The sequence below is a fragment of the Fusarium redolens genome (genome assembly GCF_020744475.1).
Source record: "Fusarium redolens strain MPI-CAGE-AT-0023 chromosome Unknown BKA55scaffold_11, whole genome shotgun sequence".
In the NCBI taxonomy this organism is placed as follows: Eukaryota; Fungi; Ascomycota; class Sordariomycetes; order Hypocreales; family Nectriaceae; genus Fusarium; species Fusarium redolens.
In genome coordinates, this window is record NW_025763674.1 from 1,683,627 (window position 1) to 1,703,514 (window position 19,888).

At 43.3% G+C, this 19,888-nt stretch overlaps 5 protein-coding genes across 5 annotated transcripts; 3 read left to right on the plus strand and 2 right to left on the minus strand.

Moving 5' to 3' along the window:
• Positions 1-2,075: 2,075 nt before the first annotated feature.
• Positions 2,076-3,139, plus strand: BKA55DRAFT_647698 (aquaporin-like protein; the record flags this gene model as incomplete). The annotated part of the gene is made up of 3 exons (XM_046197236.1): positions 2,076-2,499; positions 2,558-2,861; positions 2,940-3,139. Exons 1-3 carry the CDS (start codon positions 2,206-2,208, stop codon positions 3,137-3,139), a joined length of 798 nt encoding a protein of 265 aa, XP_046047798.1. The 5' UTR covers positions 2,076-2,205.
• Positions 3,140-4,991: 1,852 nt separating this feature from the next.
• BKA55DRAFT_595666 (uncharacterized protein) lies at positions 4,992-6,194 on the plus strand (the record flags this gene model as incomplete). The annotated part of the gene is made up of 4 exons (XM_046195835.1): positions 4,992-5,038; positions 5,277-5,626; positions 5,662-6,107; positions 6,138-6,194. 4 exons carry the CDS (start codon positions 4,992-4,994, stop codon positions 6,192-6,194), a joined length of 900 nt encoding a protein of 299 aa, XP_046047799.1.
• Positions 6,195-6,512: 318 nt separating this feature from the next.
• On the minus strand, positions 6,513-10,147 carry BKA55DRAFT_647699 (cytochrome P450). The gene is made up of 6 exons (XM_046197237.1): positions 9,965-10,147; positions 9,789-9,907; positions 9,703-9,738; positions 7,592-9,652; positions 7,341-7,537; positions 6,513-7,287 (listed from the first exon to the last, which is right to left on the minus strand). The coding sequence occupies exons 1-6, from the start codon at positions 10,077-10,079 to the stop codon at positions 6,621-6,623; spliced, it is 3,195 nt and encodes a 1,064-aa protein (XP_046047800.1). The 5' UTR covers positions 10,080-10,147; the 3' UTR covers positions 6,513-6,620.
• A 6,442-nt stretch (positions 10,148-16,589) lies between these two features.
• Positions 16,590-17,335, minus strand: BKA55DRAFT_740086 (AhpD-like protein). The gene is made up of 2 exons (XM_046201437.1): positions 16,836-17,335; positions 16,590-16,788 (listed from the first exon to the last, which is right to left on the minus strand). The coding sequence occupies exons 1-2, from the start codon at positions 17,295-17,297 to the stop codon at positions 16,708-16,710; spliced, it is 543 nt and encodes a 180-aa protein (XP_046047801.1). The 5' UTR covers positions 17,298-17,335; the 3' UTR covers positions 16,590-16,707.
• A 777-nt stretch (positions 17,336-18,112) lies between these two features.
• BKA55DRAFT_618846 (oxidoreductase family protein) lies at positions 18,113-19,255 on the plus strand (the record flags this gene model as incomplete). The annotated part of the gene is made up of 1 exon (XM_046196744.1): positions 18,113-19,255. A coding segment is annotated over exon 1 (1,077 nt), but the record flags the coding sequence as incomplete, so codon positions are not given.
• Positions 19,256-19,888: the final 633 nt, after the last annotated feature.

A 19,888-nucleotide genomic window follows, 5' to 3' on the forward strand; every position in this document is an offset into this window, starting at 1 on the left:
TCAGGTACATCTTCTCACCCGCAAACACATACACTCAGACGTCAACCACATTAAAAACGGTCTAAGTGAGGGTGTCGAACACCGACTTGATCACCGCGACGTCCCTGATTGGCACAGGATCTACGCAGCGCCGCAACTTGTTAGGTCCTATAGGTATATCGCTGTCACTATCACGTTTGAGGTTACTGTTTTGGCCCCTATTGACACTATTGTGCTGGTGTTAGTCGTGATGTGCTCGACGCATGTCTGCACTTCATCCAACTGGGTCGGTGGCCGCTTATAGCTATAGATATTCCAGTTCCTATTCCTGTTACTATAACAGGACGTACTCTCTGTAACCACTTCAGTTATTATTAGTACTTCCTTGACCTCGAAGCTTGAGAGTTTCCGGTTAACTAGCTTGGTCTCGATAAAGTTAGTGAAGTATTCAATCTTGGTTCCTACGCCCTGGTTACGGTGGTAAGATTGTTTATGATGCTGATTACAATCCTTAGATAGTATGCAGCCACTCGATCCGGGCAGCGCATCGTTGAGATCATCATCGCCACGATAGCATAGACTCGGTGCGAAGTTTCGGTCCCTCGGTCACGGTGGCAACCAAGACCAGTCAATACCAGAGTATCACCCTTGTGCCTATGCCATAAGAAACACATAATTGTAGTCTAAATGTGCCTCTTGTTTTGCTTTAGGAGTATTCCTCCAGAATAAGATGGTTGTCGAGTTGGGATGCAGACCAATCGAACATATGTTAATGTAGTCATTTGAAGGGATTAGGGTAAACACCACTCTTTATATAAGTGTACATTCCATGTACTGGCTCACACAACATGCCATCACTTCACTTTCCAAATATTATTATAAAGCATTGTCAGTGATGACGCCGTGGCAATACTTCGAAAGTCCAAGTCGACGAAATAAAACACAACTGCGAGACGTTGTTCTCAAGCGCCCGTGTTACTGCAAATAACTTTCCTTTACGGATTGTATGCCGTCAAGATGGTAAGATACAATGATCGCGTAAGCCGGAACGCCGGCTTTGAGGTTCACTGTTGATCGAGGAAGACCATGGCATCCCGATGGTTGACGCGTTTCCCTAGATGCAGATCACTTGCAAGGAACAGATAAGCCACAGTAGAACGATTATTAAAGCAGTTCAGTTAATCATCGATATTTCTACGACTCGCAATAAAGGAATAGGCTCTAATGCTCAAGAGGTGTAAGGTGATGAGAAGGCCGCTACCGTCTCTAATAAGATTAGTCAGACCGGGATAGACACCCCCTTCACGTCTAAGTGAATTAATACTGGGTTCGTAGCGGTATGCTTCGCAAACATATGCAAGGCCATCACCGGCGCGATTATTTCCTGGATCACGCACAGCCACTACTCAAACTACGTCTCTATTATCTGGAGATCTAGGAGTTCGAGGTCTGCATAGAAGCCAGAGTGATTGGCAAAATCTAGGTCTATACGGACACTGTATTAAAGGCTAAACATATTCAGCGACAAGAGCAACAGCTACTTCAAGAAACAAGACCATATGCTGAGCACATAGCTAATTGTATTAGTAACGGTATTTGACAGAATTCTGTTAATGTAACGTGGAATGAGCGTATCAATTAGATTGAGACTGAACTGAGGTGCTATTATGCAATTTCACCTCGGACAAGATGCGAATTTAGTATATCTTGACGATACTCCTCCGCGCTTAAGGCACGCGAGCTTGGCCACCAAGTCCCTGATGTTTTAACCAAAGGATTTAAGAGCGTCCTCAATGCCCAAATTAACCTATCAGAACTTTTTAAAGGCATGAATAGTAAAACATTTTACTCAAATGTGGCTTTAGTAATTATTGAGAGTCTTTGCATTAAATGAGGTTGGCGCATAAACTAGGGGCATGCTTAATGTCATAGGCGACAATAAGCTTATCATAATTAACTCTTTGGTCCAATGTGGCGGCCACACTGATTTCCAGAGAACAGTTTTGTATACGTCATACCCCAAGCTATACGCATCATAAGAGGAGAATTATCTCCGGGACGCTTCACACATATAAAGACTTAGTTAACAGTACTACGTATCTAACTATCAATAGATATAAACCCATCTTAACCCTTACCTCTTTATTAACGTTAGAAACTAATTTCTGCCCCGGCATTAAACACTAAAAAACTTTTTTAACCAAGGAGCATCGATTATAGACACAAATGGGGCCTACCGCTGGAGAAAATGGGCACGATGATCCAGGCCATCCACGACGTCATCTAAGCACATTCAATGCTCACCTGGTCGCCGCATCAGGAGAGTTCGTTGGGACATTCTTTTTCCTCTACTTTGGCTATGCTGGAAACATGATGGCTGTTCTCCAATCACCATATCCTGCTGTCAATGGTGGGTTGGCAAGTACTACGGACATTTGGATCGCAATATCGTACGGATTTTCTCTACTGGTCAACGTCTGGGCTTTCTACCGGATCAGCGGAGGATTATTCAACCCAGCAGTAAACAACACTTCTTCCTTGTTATAACGAAGACTCAAGTCTGACTATAGTACCATAGGTCACGCTCGGTTTATGCATCGCAGGACAGCTCCCTTGGCTGCGCGCGGCGTTCCTTGTCCCTGCACAGCTACTCGGATCCATGTGCGCGGGTGGCCTTGTCGATGCGATGTTCCCAGGGTCAGTGGCGCAGGCCAACACAGTGCTCGGACCTTATACTTCTATTGCGAAAGGCGTGTTCTTGGAGATGTTCTTCACAGCTCAGCTGATTTTCGTTGTCTTGATGCTGGCTGCTGAAAAGTCTCGAGATACCTTCATTGCGCCCATCGGCATTGGGCTCGCCTTATTTGTAGTTCTGATCCCTGGTAAGTATACTCCCTCCTCGGTTGCACAATTGAGTACCAGATCCTATACAGAGATCTGACACTATATTTACGCAGGAGTATTCGTCACTGGTGGCTCTGCGAACCCCGTCCGCAGCTTTGGCTGCGCTGTTGCTGGTACGGACTTCCCCAGGTATCATTGGATCTATTGGGTTGGGCCAGCTCTCGGTGCTGCCTTGGCTGCTGGATACTTTCGGCTGGTGAAGCGCATGCACTATGAAGAGGCAAACCCTGGGCAGGACGCTCCGGATGACGTTTAGAGGAGGTGCGGCGAGGAAGCACTTAGGGTGGCATGTTTCTGTTTTTAAAAGTTAAAAAAGGGCGGGCAAAGAGCAAACTCGACTTTGTAGACTGGAAGTAGACAAGCAACAGAACCGTTTTCTCTAACCTTTGCTTCAATCTGTCACTTCAGGGACCTAGGCCCGCTTCAATAGCCAGGCTCAATCGAGAGCCCTCGCTAACGGAGTAGAACTAGGCGAAGATAAGCTCACCTGTCGGCTCACTGCTTAGGCTATCTCGAAAGACGACCTGCTCTCTCGCTCACCGATGGACCTCGGGGTTCAATCTAATAGCTAGGTCCTCTTCCCACCAACAGCCCCATTATACATCACTACTTCATGCTAGTTCTGGCCTTGTCATGCCTAACACTACCTTCTCTCACATACCTAACTATAAGTCTTTGAATAGCCAGGTTGGGCTCCGTGCCTTAAACGTAAGTGAACCTTCAGATAGCCGGGTTAGGCTCTAAGACCTAAACCTAGGTTTTATGAATACTAGCTCGGCTAGGAAATCAGACACATTTCCTCCTTCCAACCCCCTACTCAATCCCATGCCCGGCAGCAATGCTACGGCGCCGCCACTTGGCAGTTCACTGGCCTCCATGAAGCCAAGTGGGAAGTGCTTGAGCTGTCATGTAATTTTACTTGAATAGATTCATGAGTCCACTGACCCTACGCTCGATGATCTCGATTCACGAGAGGGGCTCCGCCAGGTATGGCAATCCTGTACACGTACAGTTTGGAATGACAACAACAGGACGTCATCACAGGCAAAGGAGAGCAGTACTGTGGAAATCTGATCCAATAGACACGAGTAGGTGACAGTTAGGAGTGTTAGTTGACGTCATTTCGAAGAGGCAACTTGTTTAAACATGTTTTCCAACAAAGTGTAGTGTAGGTTGACTTAATAAATGGCAACAGCCCCTCAGATTTTCAAATGACTCTTCAACACCACGACAACCACCAATATACCTCAATATTGCAACCGAAGCACTCCCTGTACCCAAACACCATGGCATCCAACCAAAAAAACACTGCTACCGGCCAAAACGAAACCGCGGACTCCGTCCAGTTAGTCACGAACACGCTAGGCAACACGGTCGGCGGGGTCGTGGGCACGCTCGGTAACGTCACAGGAGCAGCGCTGCGCGGCGTGGGCAATACGCTGACAGGCGCGACGGGAGAGATCGGGCAGCCAGTCGGCAACGTGGTGGGCGGCATCGGGACAGGCGTTGAGAGTCTGGTCAACAACGTGGCTAAGGGTGTGGAGGGAGCGGGAAAGCAGAATTAGGAACAATAAGATAAAGTTATCACGTTTCTTTTAATGGCCGGATGATGGTGGGGATGCCACTCGTAGGGGGCTCTATATTGTCTTTCCTGTGGTTACTTCCACTACCGCAAGGGGGACATTGACTCGCAAATACATAAATAAAAAGTACATCTTTTATTAAGAACTTAGTATGCCGAGGAAGGTATTATCCTCCCTTGCAGTGCGACTCCAAATCTTTAAAAATTAGAAGAACAGTGACCTTATTTTCTATCTAAACGGTATGTGTTTTTCAGCGACTCTGCCCCCTAGATCGTTAATTAATCAGCTATTAAGGGGTCAGGATCCCCCATCTACTGAACAACACTCTCGAAAATTGAAGGCCAGGAAGGCGATCCGGGCTGCTTCTTGAGGGCTTGCTTCTTCTCTACGCAACGCAGCACTAGACCGTTGTACCCAATGCCCCCATAGTGCCTACTTCGTCGAAGTTATACTGGTTCTGGCGCTTGAAATACTTGACTGCCGACATTATCAGTAGTGTGAAGAACACCTTGATAAGTTCAGTAGATGCGCAACATCGAGGTCAAGCTCGTCATTCCAGTACTAATTATCAGGTACATAATACTCTATACAACGCCGCTCTACCTTCTCGTACTAAAAAGGATATCACACCATCAGGACAGGCTCCAGCACAAAACACGACGCCTGTTCCTGACCTCCCACTTATACAGAAGTACGTCAAAGCGCGACAGGCAAAAAGATTCATTCCCATCACGACGAGATCAGTTTAAGAGACGCTGCGAAATCCCAGCCTGCTTTGTGTACCGTTGGAGGACTATATGTAGTTGGCAGGCCTGGCCCAGTTGTAAAGAGTCCCACATTACTCGATCTCGACCTTGGTTTAGCGGCACCAGAGCCGAGTGCAACCACAGGCCAAGTCTTGCAACTACACTTAAACGGCAGCGAACCAAAGCCCTTGGTCACGGGACAGGCTATGCCTGATGGTATTGACGTTGATCGGTCAATCGGCCGTATGTTCTGGACAGCTATGGGCGGCCCTGGTGCGCCTGACGGAGCCGTCTATTCGGCCAAGACAGACGGCACTGACACCGCCGTGGTGGCTGCTCCAGGCGTTGTCAATACTCCTAAACAACTCTGCCTCGACACGCAACATAAACAAGTTTACCTTTGCGACCGGAAGGGTGCGCCGTGTACCGTTGCGCCTGTGACGGCTCAGGATTACAAGCCATAGTCAAGAGGGATCAAGCTGACTGTGATGTGATGAGCTGGTGTGTCGGCATTGCTGTTTTTCCCAGCCGTGGCAAGTTCTATTGGACACAAAAGGGCCCTTCGAAGGGTGGCAAAGGTCGCATGTTCTACGCTGACATCAGTCGACTAGTGGGAGACTCCAGGTCTGACATTACTTGCATTTTGGATAACTTGCCTGAGTCGATCGATCTGCATATCAATGAGAAGAACGACAAGTTGTACTGGACGGATCGAGGAGAGATCCCTCACGGCAACTCACTCAATAGCATCTCTCTTGATGCAGCCGGCATTGCAGTCAAGGACTCCACACTAGGACCACGTCCACAAATTCTGTGCAGGCAATTTAAAAAAGCTATCAAACTAGCCCTAAATTCAGAAAACGACGGAACTTTCATTACTGATCATAAAAAATTTGTATACTATTATAATATTACAAATAAACAGAAGCATATGATATATAAAAATAAGCATCAAACCTTTACAGGCATAGTTCTGGTTTGAAAGTAGATTAGTGGTTATATACGTGGCTAGTAGATATTTAGACAAGATTTTAGACAATTCTATAGACTGTATACCTATGTTTCCTCTGCGGTCTGCCTAATTGATGTCCTCAGAGTTTATCACTTATCTCTTAAAAAGTCTAAGACGCTAGTGCTATCACTACAAGGGTCAAGCACAGGTTCAGGTAAGTAAAACGCTTTTTTGGAGATACAAGCCTAATTCTGTTCAGACTGTTCATTTGCTGAACAAGCTGATTATGCCCTCCATATACAGGTTGAAAATATCTCGTGGATGTTGTTTTTAATCCAACGATATAATATCCATGTTTCCCTTTCTATTTCTATAATTCTATGATATCTCTTGTTTACCTTGCCTATAAATATCAAATGCAGATTCTCCTACACTCTCTGTCTCTTCCTCGTCAACCTAGTCAAACACATCCATCACATACCTCACATTCCTTTGTTCATCGAACCACTTACTTGCCTCGTCAAAGCTCATCTCACCCCCGAGTTTCTTGTCCATCTCAGTCTTGACTTTGATCATGACCTCCCGTACCGACTCAGCCATCGCCCTCGAGCCACATACATACACCGTAGCACCTTTCTCCCAGAGCTCGATGAAGTCCTCCTTATCTTGCCAGATCCGATCTTGGACATATTTGCAATCCCGTCCATGTCGACTGTACGATCGCCTTACGTCTACTGCGCCGAGCTTCTGCCAATTATCGAACTCGTCGCGGTAAAGATCATCTTGGTCAGGAGCACGACAGCCGAAAAAGAGCAGAGCCGGCGCAAGTGTGCGACCCGTCTCGTATATCATGGCGCGTTGTTGTATAAAACCTCGGAACGACGCAAGTCCTGATCCAGCGGCAACGCAAATTATGGGCGTACTTTCCGGGTTTGAGGGAAGGCTGAAAGCAGCAGGCGACGAACGAATGGCCACTTGGATCGTGTCACCTTCAGCTAGAGAATCGAGGTAAGAGGTAGCGACGCCTTGATATGTGCCTTGGCCTGACATGGCGGGCCCTTTGAGGACCGAGAAGGTTATTGTCGCGCGAGATTGATCCCATAAGGGAGACGAGGAGATGGAGCTGGAAGAGAGAAGTCAGCAAGGCGTGAAGCGATACGGCGATAAGATTCTTACTATTGTCGAATTCGTATGGGTGGCAACATCTGCAAAAAGTCTCTGATAGGTAGTTCGACAGAGGGATACCGTTCTAGAATTTCCAGAACCGATACACGCTTGTCGCTGACCGCCTCGATATAATCTTCCTCAGATAGCGAGGTCAAAGCAGCTTTAGTTTCTGCATCGGATGCAGCTTCGGCAATGAGGAGGAGGTTCTATCACAGTCAGTTAGTTTCATGTCGCGTGTGATTGCTTGTTGATGATCTCACCCTCTTGGTCGCCGGCTGAGAAAGCTCAACGTAAGAGCCAAACACGTCCAGCGCTGATACAGACGTATCAGTAGGGAGGGCAGTTGGTGTACTGCTCGATATCTCCAGATGAGCATCCATTGGAAGCTTGAACCTCCTCAGTGCCCGGCGAACAACTTCTTGGGGATTGATTGGCAGGACAGCAAGGTAATCACCGACTATGTAGTGAATTCCTTCGGGCAACTGTATCTCAATATGTTTTTTGGCTTTTGCATCGTCGCTACTTGTTAACGTCTTGGTAGAGACCACTGTTGCCTCCTTGACATCTTGACGAAGGGTAAGGGTCCTGAAGTTACAGCTCTTGACGCTCAATCCCTTGTCTGCAGCCTTACTGCTGCGCTCAGGCTTGTAACGCGCTTCAAGAGCAGGCCACAGAATGTCATCTTCCCATGTCTCAAAGTCACTGAAGACCATATTTTGAGATGTATCGGTAACACCCATGTCGACAATCCGAGCGGCGCCAAGCTTTTCGAGATTACCGTCGAGAAGCTTAGGGATGCGATGGAAGGTCTGCACCCAATCCTTGTGACCACAGCCAAAAACGGCATACGAGACGTCTTTGAGTGGCTTGGATTCTTGGTCAGTCTTCTCAATCCAGGCAATAAAATGCCCAGCATTGTCGGGGGGTTGACCTTCGTATGATGCGGTGACGATCACAACTGGTTGATCTTCAGGAAGGTTTCCCTTTGCCGTGTCAAGACAGTCAATCTTGGTGACATGGAAGCCATGCTCTGCGGCATCAGTTGCAACCCTCTGCGCCAAAGACTCACATGTTCCACTATTGGAACCGTACAGGACGGTTATAGGAACACCGCCTTCAGCCTCAGTAGACTTGCCGTTAGTTCCATTCTCCTTGCTCGTTGTTGTACTAGATAAACCAGCCAGCCGGCGCTCAAGGGTGGTCGGCGTAAGGTTATCTCTCAAGATCGCTCGCATATACATCTCCTTGGGTTTGATGGTCAAGGTCTGTTTGTAGCCGAGATGATAGTTGGGATCAAGAACAAAATTGAAATTCTGCAGAAGCATGACCATGACCAGCAGAGATTCCTGCCAAGCAAATGGCCTTCCAATGCAGGCTCGCATGCCATTACCAAACGGTTTCCACGAGTTGGGGAACTCTTTGTTTAGTCTGGTAAAATTGTCATCAAACATGCGTTCTGGTTTGAACTCATTTGCATCGTCTCCAAATACTGTGGGGTCGAGCTGTGACTTTGCGAGGAGGTTGATGATGGTCTCGCCAGCCTTGACAGGATACTTGTTCCCAAGAAGAGTGTCTTCGAAGGCCTCGACAGTGAAGAGAGGGATAGTCGCGTTGATCCGAAGGGTTTCTCTGAGAACACCATTCAGATATGGAAGCTTAGAGAGGTGTTCTACCTGAATAGGTCCTTTCCCTACCACCTGGTCCACCTCATTTTGAGCAAGCTGGTAGGCATCTGGATGTGTGAGGAGCTGATAGAAGGCGAAAGATAAGAGTCCCGAAGTAGTTTCGTGCCCTGCAATAAGGAAGGTGATCAAGTTATCCATAATACTTTCATCCGTCATCTTCTTGCCGGTCTTTGTATCGACACCCTCAAGCATAGCTGTCAAAAGGTCCTTTCGTGTGCTTCCATCTGCCTTTCGGGCATCAAGAACCTCCCTGGCAGTATTTCTCATGATCTCGATATCATGCTGATACTTGCGATCGCGCCCGCCGTAGACAACTCCGGGTAAAGGCAATCGTCGAGGCTTTTCTCCAGCCTCTGTAAGAAAATCACCCATTGCCTCGATGAACGGGTGGAGGACTGGAGAGTAATAACTGTTGAATCTGTACCCCATAGAACATAACGCCAGTGTGTCTAGAGTCAGACGCGTAAAGTCATCGGTTACCATAATGGGCGAGTCCGGTCCGTATCGCGCCCACTTGAGAGCAAGTTGAGAGGCGATATCGTGCATCTCGTCAAACATGCGCTGGATCGACAATGGTCCGAAGGCTGGCATTAGCACTCTGTGAGCGATGCCCCAGTTCTCCTCTCCGAGTTTGGCCTGCATTTGTGTTTAGAGTATAATATGCGAAGATTACTGAGACAACATACAGTAAAAAGCCCATCGTGAACTCCTTCTCGGATTTGCTATGGAGCTATCAGCCTCGGTCTAGCCCTGAGAGTATGCCGTGACTTACAGTGAGAGCTGAATTGACAGATTTCTTGAATCGCTTCTCATTGCATGTCTCGTTGACCAAAGCCTGTGTGGAAACGACCACGATAGTTCGACCAGGGAACCTTAAACGGTAGATCTCGCCTTGTAATGCATTGTTAGCTAGTTGTCGCGCCCTTGCATTCGCGAGGTTACTCTCACCATACTGTTCTGCGAGCGATACCATAGACCCCAAGGGGAAGTCGGGATTGATTGATTTAATGTTACCCAGCAAAGGCAAGCCAGAAGGGGTCGGGATCTCGGCTGTTGCAGCCATGATGCTCCGATGCTAAACTTTATCTTGCAGAAAATCAGTTTAATGCCACTATGATGCATCAAAGTCACAGTACCGGTATATTAATAAGGACGAAAGATTCTTGATGCAATTTTTCATGCTCCACCACATGGGACCACAAGGATCAAGGTTTTACGTGTGCCTCGGCTCACGACGAATGCATGCATTGGCCAGTGCAGGTTTTAGAGTTGCCCGGACCCTCCACGACAGAGTCAGGGTCTCGAATTATTTTGTTGGGACGTCATGTCTTCACACTCGGACCGAGAGTAGTCCATGAGTTTGGACAGGGGCCCCTGAAGATGGCCAAACTGTTGAGTCGGTGTTTTTATGGCGACCCACATAGTCCCGGAGGCCGAGGCATATCGCACTAAGCTGGAAGCATCGTGTGAACAACCTAGAATCCGGGCCTTGGCGATATAAGAATCCCGCTGTCTTGTTCTTGTTCCTGGATTGCTTATTCAGAGCTGGGGAATCTCTGCGCTAACTCGAATCGCATCAACACGTCCAATTCATCAGACCTTAGTCTAGGAATCATTTCCGGACAAGTCCTCGGGCATGAAATTAGCGAATGGCGTCCAAAGTGTTGACAGAATCCCTGTCGATGCCAAATCATGGCCCTCAGAACCATCAAGCCACTGCGTAGTCTCAATTCCCTGCGTGTCTGGTAACACCGTCGGTTCTCGTGAGATGACCTTAGCTTCTCGAAGCGTTTTCTCGACCATGATTTTAGCACGGTTGAATACATTATATACAGCATCGGCAGAGATATAAGACTTTTGCATCTCCTATGAAGCCGGCCAAGTTGTGCCTTCCTAGTTGGCTTAATAATAACTTGGATAATAATATCTCAAGAAAGTATACTTAGATTGGGGGGCTAAAAATGAGGATACTAATAAACTGTTAATAGAATACCTGGCGGCGTGAAAATATATATATAACTGTCTGGGCAAACTTTATTAGATCCTTTGCTATTATAAAATTAATGGCCTAGGTTATATAAGAAGCTATAATTTAAACTTTATTCTTTATAATAGTTTTTTAAGAATCCTACTTATTTACTATAACTTTATATAGTATTTTAAAGAAAAATAATAAGTAGAGAGTTATAATTACTGCCTTATAGCTACTTAGCTTATAACTATTTATATTCTTCTAAACCTTATTAATTATAAAATTAAAACTAATATAAATAAGATATTAATATTAGGCTTTAGTTATTATATCTATCTAGAAATTAATTAATATAAATTTTATTTTTATTTCTTTTAATAGCTGCCCTTATATACTTAATAATATAATTAACTAATAATATTTTTCTTAAAATATAAGTTACTATAATTAAATATAATTATATCTTAAGTAATAATATCTATTACCTACAGACCAGCCACCCCTACAAACTGGCTACCTTATTTTTTACCTAGCTACCTAAATTATATATACTTTAAATAGCTATAACTCTATTCTTTAAATTCTAATTAATTTTAAACTAATATTAATTAATTTAAAATACTTTCTTTTACTAAAAAAGATATAAGTATTATATTTTAAATAGTAATAAATAGAGTTTTAGTAAATAAAGTAGTAAAAGCTTATAATATTAATTATTTTACTTTATAAGGTTAGATTAAAGGAAATATAATATTAAGAGAAGCCTAAAAAATGCAATAAAAGCTTTCTAATATTTAAAAAGGGTATTTAAAAAATTATATTCTTATTTAAGCTAATTTAAAATACCTTATATTATATTAATAAGTTAGGGAGTTTACTAGTAAGATTACTATTTATAATAGCTTTTTAAAAGGTATTAGAAAGAACTAGCTTTAAGACTTTTTAAATTAAAATAAAGATATTAAGACTTTAAAAGGTAAGAAAATTAATTATAACTAATATTATAAAGCTTTTATTAAATTAATAAAGGTATTCTTTATATTATTAATAATACTAATAATTTAAATAATTAAGTAAAAAAATAGATATAATATTAATAAAGTTAAAATAATAAAGAAAATAGAAATAAATTATTTATTTCTTAGCTATAAGTATAAGAAGTTAATATTTATTTATTAGCCTAGTTTTTATACCTAGATTATAATTCTTAAATATATCTTAATAACTAAAAAAGTTTTAAGACTTATAATTATCTTTAAAAGGAAAATAATTTAATAATAATATTTCCCTAAGGATTTAAATTTCTTAAATAACTAGGAATTTGCCTATAATAAGAAAGGTTAAATAAGTAATAAATTAATATTAATTTAATTAAAAAAGGTTTTTATTTTATTAATAATACTTAAAAATAAAAATAAACCCTAACTTCTTATTTTTAATAGCTATAAAAATTATATAATTAAGAAATTCTTTTAAAAATATTTTAATAATAAATTTTTTTTATTTAAAATTTATAAGTTAGCTTTAAAAGGTATATCTAAGTATTTCTAAAGTTTAATATAATTTAAATATTTATTACCCCTATAGCTAGTAAAGCTTTATTAAGTTAAATTATTATAATTAGCTACCTTAATTATAGCCTAAACCTAGCTATATATATACTAGCTAAAAAGCCCTGCTTATTAGCTAGCCCTAACCTTCTTCCTATAACCTACCTAAAAGGTCTTTTATTAACCTCTGCTGCATACCACGCTTTAATTACCTATTACGCAGTAAGTTATCTAACCCGACTTCTGACCGCAACTGCTAATAGTATTATAGCTATACTATTACAATGCCTGCTATCTGAAGAAGCCTGCAGCTACCTAATAAGGCCTTTTATACTAAAATACCTAACCTAATCCCTTATTTTATAATAGCTCTTAAAGATTATAAATTTAAAGATAAGCTTTATATTATATTAATAAAAATTTAAAAGATTTAAAATAAGAAAGATAATATTACCTTTATTAAGTAAGCTACTTTAGGCTATAAAGTCTTCTTACTTATATATTATTATTATAAAGAGCTAATAATCTCTAAAGGCTACCTTAAGGAGGAGATTAAGCTATTATAAAAGCTAAAGTAATGCCTTATAATAAAAAGGCTTATAAAGGTAAGTAATAAGGGATTTATTAAAAACTTTAAATTAGGGATTCTAATTAAGAACTTATATAGATATTAGCTTAATAATATAAAGAAATAGTTAGTAGAGCTAATAAAGGCTATAAAGCTAATTAATAGCTGGTAATATATAGACTAGGCTGGTTATAGTCTTGGACTATGAGAGTGTGACTGAGATGAGGGGGATGGCGTATCGCGATGTAGATGGAAGCGGGGTAATTGCGGGGTTCTAGGACCAGGAAAATAGAAGAAATGTATTAAGTTTTATATAAGTTTAGTTACCTGAAGTTAAAGACCTAAAGTCGTAACTGAATTTGGCATCGGCGGCGAAAAGAAGATTAAATAAGTTATAAGATAGATTATATGACTAAATAAGCAAACCACTACCCAGGTAATACGAACTACGATTTTCGTTTCAAGGACTGGGAGTAGGATGAACGCGATGGTAAAGGCTACGATATCCCATTCCGCTGCCTTTATTTGACCAATATTGATAATCTCATGATGGCTGGAAAGCACATTAGTGCTACTCATATCGCATCATCTAACGTAAAATTCATGGGTAATGGAGTTCAACACGCCATTGCTACTGCTGTAACAGCACCTTTATGCAGGAAGCACAACACGAGCCCGCGACGCATTGGCAAACAGTATTTTGCAGAACTTCAGGGCATAGTATAGGATATTAGCGAGGTTGGCTTGATGGGTTATAAAAGCCATCTATAGGGTTCTGTGGAACAACCACAGTTGTAATTACATTTAAGATTTAGGCGACGATATGCCGCTGATTGCTTGCAAGATGGCAATGAGTAGTTACCCAGGCCTGTGTCTGTCAGCCGCTAGTTGAAGGTCCGGGCAGGTGGGTTCTATAGGTTAACATATTTAACGATCTTAGCTTGATAGTCGTGGCACAGTCTCCTACAAAAGACTTTTTGGCCCTACAGAGTGTAGACCTTTGCTGCTGAAAGGTGGTCAGCCTGTTGAATGACAACATTGCTGGTGAACTAGGCTCATCCGGCGTTTTGGCAGCGAATGTGATGCTGCGAAGCCGTCGGGGTTTACTATAAACTCCTGAATGATTGATCAGCAGATGTTACATATGGCGGCCCCACGACCTCATAGGGACTGGACTATGGAGACATACTGCAAGCAACAGCCCCCTCACATTGCAGGCGCGGTCGGCGGAAATAGCACTCTCTGAATCTCTTGCTGGGGTCCCTCGGTCTAGTGGTCCACCTCGGCCTCGGCAACTTGTGGGGCTAACTATATAGTGCGCTGGACAGGTCCAACTTAGTAGCGATCTCCTACTCGCCTACTTGTATATATTATAGTAGTGACGAAAGCTCCAGGTGTTATGGTAATAAAAAATCACATAAACAATCTCGTAAGTCTCAAATCTGATTAAGTAAACGCACTACTAAGAAATTTACTCTTATAATGTCGTTAACTATTACCACCCCGGCTTCTTATTCCTCGCTCTTTTTTAAAGATATCACTGTCTTACATATATTAGTAGACTCCCCTAGAGCTACAAAGCTCTTTATTATAGCTTTTAATTGCCTAAAGAAGTATAATGCTATTACTAAGAACCTCCTAGAGCTTAACATAGCCCATTAAGTTATAAATTAAGATAAATAAGTTTGCACTACTATCCTAACTAGTATAGGCAAGGCATTTTATAATAAAGCTAATCTCTAGGTTAATTCACTTTATTAATAGCTTATAATAAAAGTAAAGAGTTAATTTCTAAATATAAAAATTAATTTATACTTATATAATAAATTAGTCTTAAAAGGTATATATTTAAGTATTTTTAAAATTTAATATAACTTAAATATTTATTATCTCTATAATTAATAAAGCTTTATTATATTAAATTATTATATTTAGCTGCCTTAATTATAGCCTAAAACTAGCTATATATATACTAGCTAAAAAGCCCTACTTATTAGCTAGCCCTAACCTTCTTCCTGTAACCTACCTAAAAGGTCTTTTATTAACCTCTGCTGCCACGCTTTAATCATCCATTATGCAGTAAGTTATCTAACCTAAATACCTTCTAACTACAACCGCTAACAGCATCACAGCTATACCATTATAATGCCTGCTATCTAAAGAAGCCTATAGCTACCTAATAAGGCCTTTTATACTAAAATGCCTAACCTGCGCAGCCTTTATGGCGACTGCATGACAATCCGCCGAGGTTATGAGCAGAGAGGCTCCTCCTTGCTTGAGCTGTCTTACGAGTTCGTGCGGAGTGGAGCCTGTACTGGCAGCACTGAAGATGCCACCAACAGCAACGACAGAGTAAGAAGCGCATGGCAGAAGGACTTGACCAGAGGATATGCAGACAACCACATCTTCGCCTGAGCCTTGTCTGCCGATTCCATAGCGGCTCCGGAGAATGTACGCAATCCGTTTCGTGGTTGTCTTGGTCTGAAGTTTAGTGAGCCGATTCTAGGAGAATGCAGCTTCGACGTGAAGCACAGTATCATCAGGAGGAGAAATAGGAGGGTCTAGGCAAAAGGTCAACTTCTATCGACTTAGCATAAAGGGCAGTGTGAACCGAATAGAAGCGATAATAGGTCCATGCGCGGGAGCTGAACGTCCATATGCGCGTTGTAGATTGCTTGGTGTCTCATAGTAATTGCTGTAGTGTAGTGCAGCGTGTGAAACATTATCACTACAGGAAATTCCCGGCATATCCTTATATTTCAAACGCTCTTAGATATATACTGTCACACCCACCTCACCTGCCCCACTTCCAGCCGAGGTTTCCCTACCTAAAACAATACCCACAACAAGCCGAAAGCTGTAATAAGGTGTAGCTTACCCCGCCCTTTCATATGCGGAAGTTGTGCAAGCGAAACGCACAGCAGTATTTTAGAGCCCATTTGATAGATTGACCTACCCCGGCTTGACAGTGTTCATAGCCCGAGATAATTTCCCAATATAAAGCCTTGCGTAGAGACACCTCCTGTAGACGCGACATCGTATCCCAAATTCTCCACTATGATCAGAGCAAGTATCATAAAAGTCGATGTTGGTTTGAAGAATCTATGACGGCAATCGTATAGATAGGCTGGTATAGTGTCTATATCCTGATCCTTGCCAACTAAAAACTGGGAATTGATGGGCGACCGCAGATTTCGATGCCATGGTGATGGGGACGATGAAGTGATGGTCGAAGACTGAGGTAGATATTCTGGCTTCAAGAGACTGGACGCTTCAATCCTCTACTGGCCTTTTAACTCGGGCGCTTATAGACCGCATCGGCAAAGATGTGGTCAACGTTTAAGCTTGTTTGTTAAGTATCCTACGCTGTGTTTGGGCATTATAAGAGGTTCATGGTCAGCATAAAAAATAGAACAAAAATAGAATTGAGGCGTAACGCGGGAAGTGTGAAACAGAGGCTGATTGGTACAGCACCTTGACTCAGTTGACATATCGTGGGGTCTATTACGTCTTATTCTGTATCGCGCAGGAATGTTAAATGCGGAAAATAATACCACGAATACTTTCTCATTATCTAGGTTACTAAAAGTGAACAGTGGACTCAAAGCTTTGGTGGACTGTCAAAAACATCCAGCTCAATATCCAAGACAGTCGTCATTCGCGAAAAAGTATAATAAAAGCCCTGACAGGTCAGCAACTAGGTACGGAATTAGGTGTGGAGAAACGAACCTGAAGAGTAATTATCTCAACGATCTCTCGATCCGAAAATTCTGCCTTCGCTCTTGCCCACAAATCGTCTCCAACTTTGGGTTCATCAATCACAGCCTCAAGAAACACCAGGAGAGTTTTTTCTTGCGGCGTAAAAAGATCCGCGATCTGTCCTGCTTTGTCTTGTTGTAGGAGATAGCCTTTCTGATTTCCAGCCTTGGCGAGCACAACGCGTTGCGCATCAGTGACGCCTTCATTGTTAGATACGGTGATATGATGCGTCCACTCATAAGAAGATTGAAACTTGGAGGTACTGAGTAGGATCACGAGTTCACGATTTCTGTTTGTAAGGGCAAGGTGCCTGAACTGGGCAGCCCCGATTTTTGTCCAGTACTCCGCAGTCGCAGCGCTGTAGGAGAAAAGCTTGAGAACGTTCAGGGGGATACCCTTTAAGGCAACATCGGGATATGGGAGACGGGCCATGACGATTTATGATCTATAAAGATGAAAGAATGTCTGTGTGGATCAGCAGAATTACCAAATCATCGGAAAATCTTGCTGTTCAAATAGCAGTCATGAACCTCGGCGTGGACCTCAAGAGCCTCGGCAGCTCCACCTGCAGCCCACTCCCACTCCCACTCCAGCTTCTTGCCCGGGAAGTGCTTCTATCCTTGCACCCGCTGCGATGATACAAGATAACCGAGATCTCGTCAGACCAGAATGACACGATCCCGATTGGCATGGGATGACGTATGTGGAAGGCTTGGGAATGGCGAGATCCGTGCTTATAAATGAGGCAAAAGCAGCATTGATCCAGAGAACTCGGCACCGGTTCTTAACTACACACACACTGACCACTTAACACCATATATCTAGGAGGTTGTGTGTACTTTCATAGGATTGTTTCAAGCTAAGTAGAACCCAATTAATCGTAGCCATAAAATTTGCTGTAGAGTAATTAGAGATGCACTGGACAGAGTTGTCAGTTGACAAACGCCTGAAGTATTAAAGGAAGTTAAAAAAGAACAAATGATGAGTTTGGGCGGTCTTGATTACGTGTCCCATTACACAAGAATTACTAAGACTTCCGCATCCCACCAAAGAGCAATTTTCGACAATCCGGATTTACTCTCACCCTAAGTCCATTCACAAACGTTCAACCAGACAGGTGTAGTCTTAGTAAGCGGCACTACTCAGCCAATTACATAGCTTACAATCACTAGTCGTCTGTAGGCTGAGGTAAAAGCATCTTGTGAGGAGTGTCAAGAATAACTTCTATAAGTTCCTCAGCCGCTGTCATGAAGAGCGGGACCTAAATCATTCAAATCGTGAGATCCAGCCATATTCCTTAATTACATTGCAAGATGGCTTCTATCCGTATCGGCATCATTGGGCTATCACCCAACTCTTTCAGCTCTTGGGGTGCTACCGCACATCTTCCTTATCTTTTATCATCTCGCGGCCAAGCAAGTTACGAGATCGTCGCTCTGCTCAACTCATCTGTCGAAGCCGCTGCATCGGCAAGAGCTCATTTTCAGCTTCCAGATTCAGTCAAGGCGTATGGCACTCCGGAGCAACTGGCTGCTGACTCCGATATCGATCTTGTTGTATGCGTCACTTTCGTAAGACATCACTTCAAAACACTTGGCCCTAGCTTAGCAGCTGGCAAGCGTGTTTTTGTCGAGTGGCCCCTTGTCACCAACTTGGATGAGATCACCAAGCTACAAAAGCTGGTAGCCTCGTCCAAGATTCTGGAAGAAAGTGTTCTTGGGTTCCAGGGGCGTATGTCGCCAGCGATCAAGAAGCTCAGGGAAATGTTGGGTGGCGGAACGATCGGCAAAGTTCTGAGCAGTGATGTTAAAGCCGCTGTAAAGCTTCTACCTGTGCCTGACGGAACTCTCCCCGAGCCAGCAGCGTACATGGCCGACAGGACTAAGGGAGCAAACATGGTCACGGTTGGATACGGTCATATGATTGACTACATTCATGCTGTCCTTGGGGAATGGGAGAAAACGAGCGTCACGACGCAAGTTCAGAAGCCAGATATTGCTTTACTTGATACTGATCCTCAACAAACTATAACATCTAATATCCCTGACCTAATCATTACCCAAGGAACAGTCAAGGGTGTGGACTATGTTGCTAAGAGTGCGACTCTGAGTGTAACCTGGCGAAGCGGTTTACCTTTCCAAGGTGATCCAGCTTTCGTTTGGAACATACGTGGCGAAAAGGGAGACGTTCAAATGATCAGCCGCTCCTCGCCACATATCGGTGCTGAGCCATCTGATGAGGCCATCAGCATCAAAGTTCACATCTATGCTACTGACAAGGTCGAGCGTGTGCCGTGGGCCTGGGAAGAATGGCAGGCTACGCTACCTGTGCCAACCAGAAATACAGCTGCACTCTATGAGGAGTATGCCGCTTGGGTCCATAATGGGTCGAAAAAGTTCAGTCAGAGTGCGGATTGGGCGACTTTGCACAGTGGAATCACCAGAATGGGAGAGACCCATAGGTTACTCTTTGCCTCGGAAGATTGAGGGCGGCACATGTATTGCTTGCCGTCTGAGAGAGAGAAAAGATCCCTGACACCCGGACGTCTGATATCTGGATACAATCGTCTCGATACATGTCATTTTCTTTGATCTAGTAACTGAGTCTATTGTCCTGTAAACCCCATGTCATGATCTCAAATCTATTTGCAAACGCGATCATCTATCGTTCCACGTCTCTGCTCCTCGCCTGCAAGTAAACAGATTCACCCTGGCTTGTAGAATGTTCGGTGCCGAGATGCCATCCGGTCAAGTAGGGGATCGGTCCCCATTGTTTCAACGCATCACACACGCCCGTCCGCATATCTTCGGGACTCGGCGCTCCTGTTTCCTCGTATCTCTCCACCATTTCTGAGCTCTGTATAGTCGATTTCTTGTTCAACGTCGCTGTATTCCATGTTCATTTAGAGTTTCGCTAGATACTTTTGCTTGTTTTTGTTCTGTCGATCGCTTCTGTTCCTGGAGTTGGACAACAGGTCACCTTCTCCTCCATCCCACCCGCAATGAGCCAAAGCAAACGGTAAT